Here is a 924-nt window from a genome sequence, read left to right on the forward strand (position 1 = left end):
TTTTCCAATGATTGAGCAACTCCTTCAATACCACAGTGCTAATGTACAATTTTGTAGCTTGTTTGCGTGATCCAATTTTGTCTTACTAAGCAGTTCCCTTGAAAAGAGCTCTTTCAAAAAGTTTTCCTGTAATTTTCCATTTCTTCATTTGGTCTTCTTGAGAGATTCTTTTAAGCCAACAATGCTTTGTTCCTCTTTATGAAGACGGCCAGCAGCAACTAAAAGTTTAAAGACTGTTGAAAGGCAGTACGTAAACACACGGATCTCTCAGGAACTATACACAGAAGAAATATTATTGAATAAAAAAATATAAGCCCGGAAAATCAGCCAGGAGGTAAAACTGATTAGTATTAAAAAGAGGAAAAAAAGTGTCACAAAGACAAAAAAATGCAACAATTACAAACTTTAAAGTGCAAGTATAAGAAAAAAAAAGTCTCTCTAAATATCTCAAGTCAAACGTCGAGACATTGTCAATGGTCTGTAGTGGAAAAGTGCAAGTTGAGATCAGAACACTTTCAGAAGTATATTTTTAAGAATTTGATTTGAAACAGTAACAGTCGGTCGACTAAGTGGATTAGTCAGGACTCAGCTTCTCCGTAAGAATACAGCTACCTCCTCCAGAGGTACAGGGTAATCCTGCAGAAACGTCCCGCCATCAAACACCTGCTCACTCTGGCTGTCCTGCCACTGGAAGTCCCCATCTGGTAAATAAATATCCCTCTGGACTGCCCCCTTCTCCACCACTGGTGCCACCAGGACCTGAAAACACAAGAGTTCAAACTAGTTAATTTTACCAAAACTGGTCAGGTTGCCAACTGTAAGTAGCCTGGGTGCCATTCCGAACTTAGTCCCGCCCACAAAGTTTGAGATCGGGAAGTTCGGTCTGGCTCTGCTCCATAGTAGCGCGAGTATTATCACCCACTG

The 924-nt window shown here is 40.5% G+C and overlaps 1 protein-coding gene across 1 annotated transcript in view; it reads right to left on the reverse strand.

Annotated features, from left to right (window-relative positions):
• Positions 1-924, reverse strand: part of LOC107104255 (SITS-binding protein-like) — a 34,897-nt gene continuing 33,973 nt past the window's right edge. The window contains exon 10 of the mRNA XM_015404217.1: positions 1-759. Within this exon, the coding sequence (XP_015259703.1) occupies positions 586-759 (174 nt within the window). The 3' untranslated portion in view covers positions 1-585. The remainder of the gene's footprint in view (positions 760-924) is intronic.

The sequence above is a fragment of the Cyprinodon variegatus genome, unplaced genomic scaffold (genome assembly GCF_000732505.1).
Source record: "Cyprinodon variegatus isolate N-32 unplaced genomic scaffold, C_variegatus-1.0 Scaffold1668, whole genome shotgun sequence".
NCBI classification, from domain to species: Eukaryota; Metazoa; Chordata; class Actinopteri; order Cyprinodontiformes; family Cyprinodontidae; genus Cyprinodon; species Cyprinodon variegatus.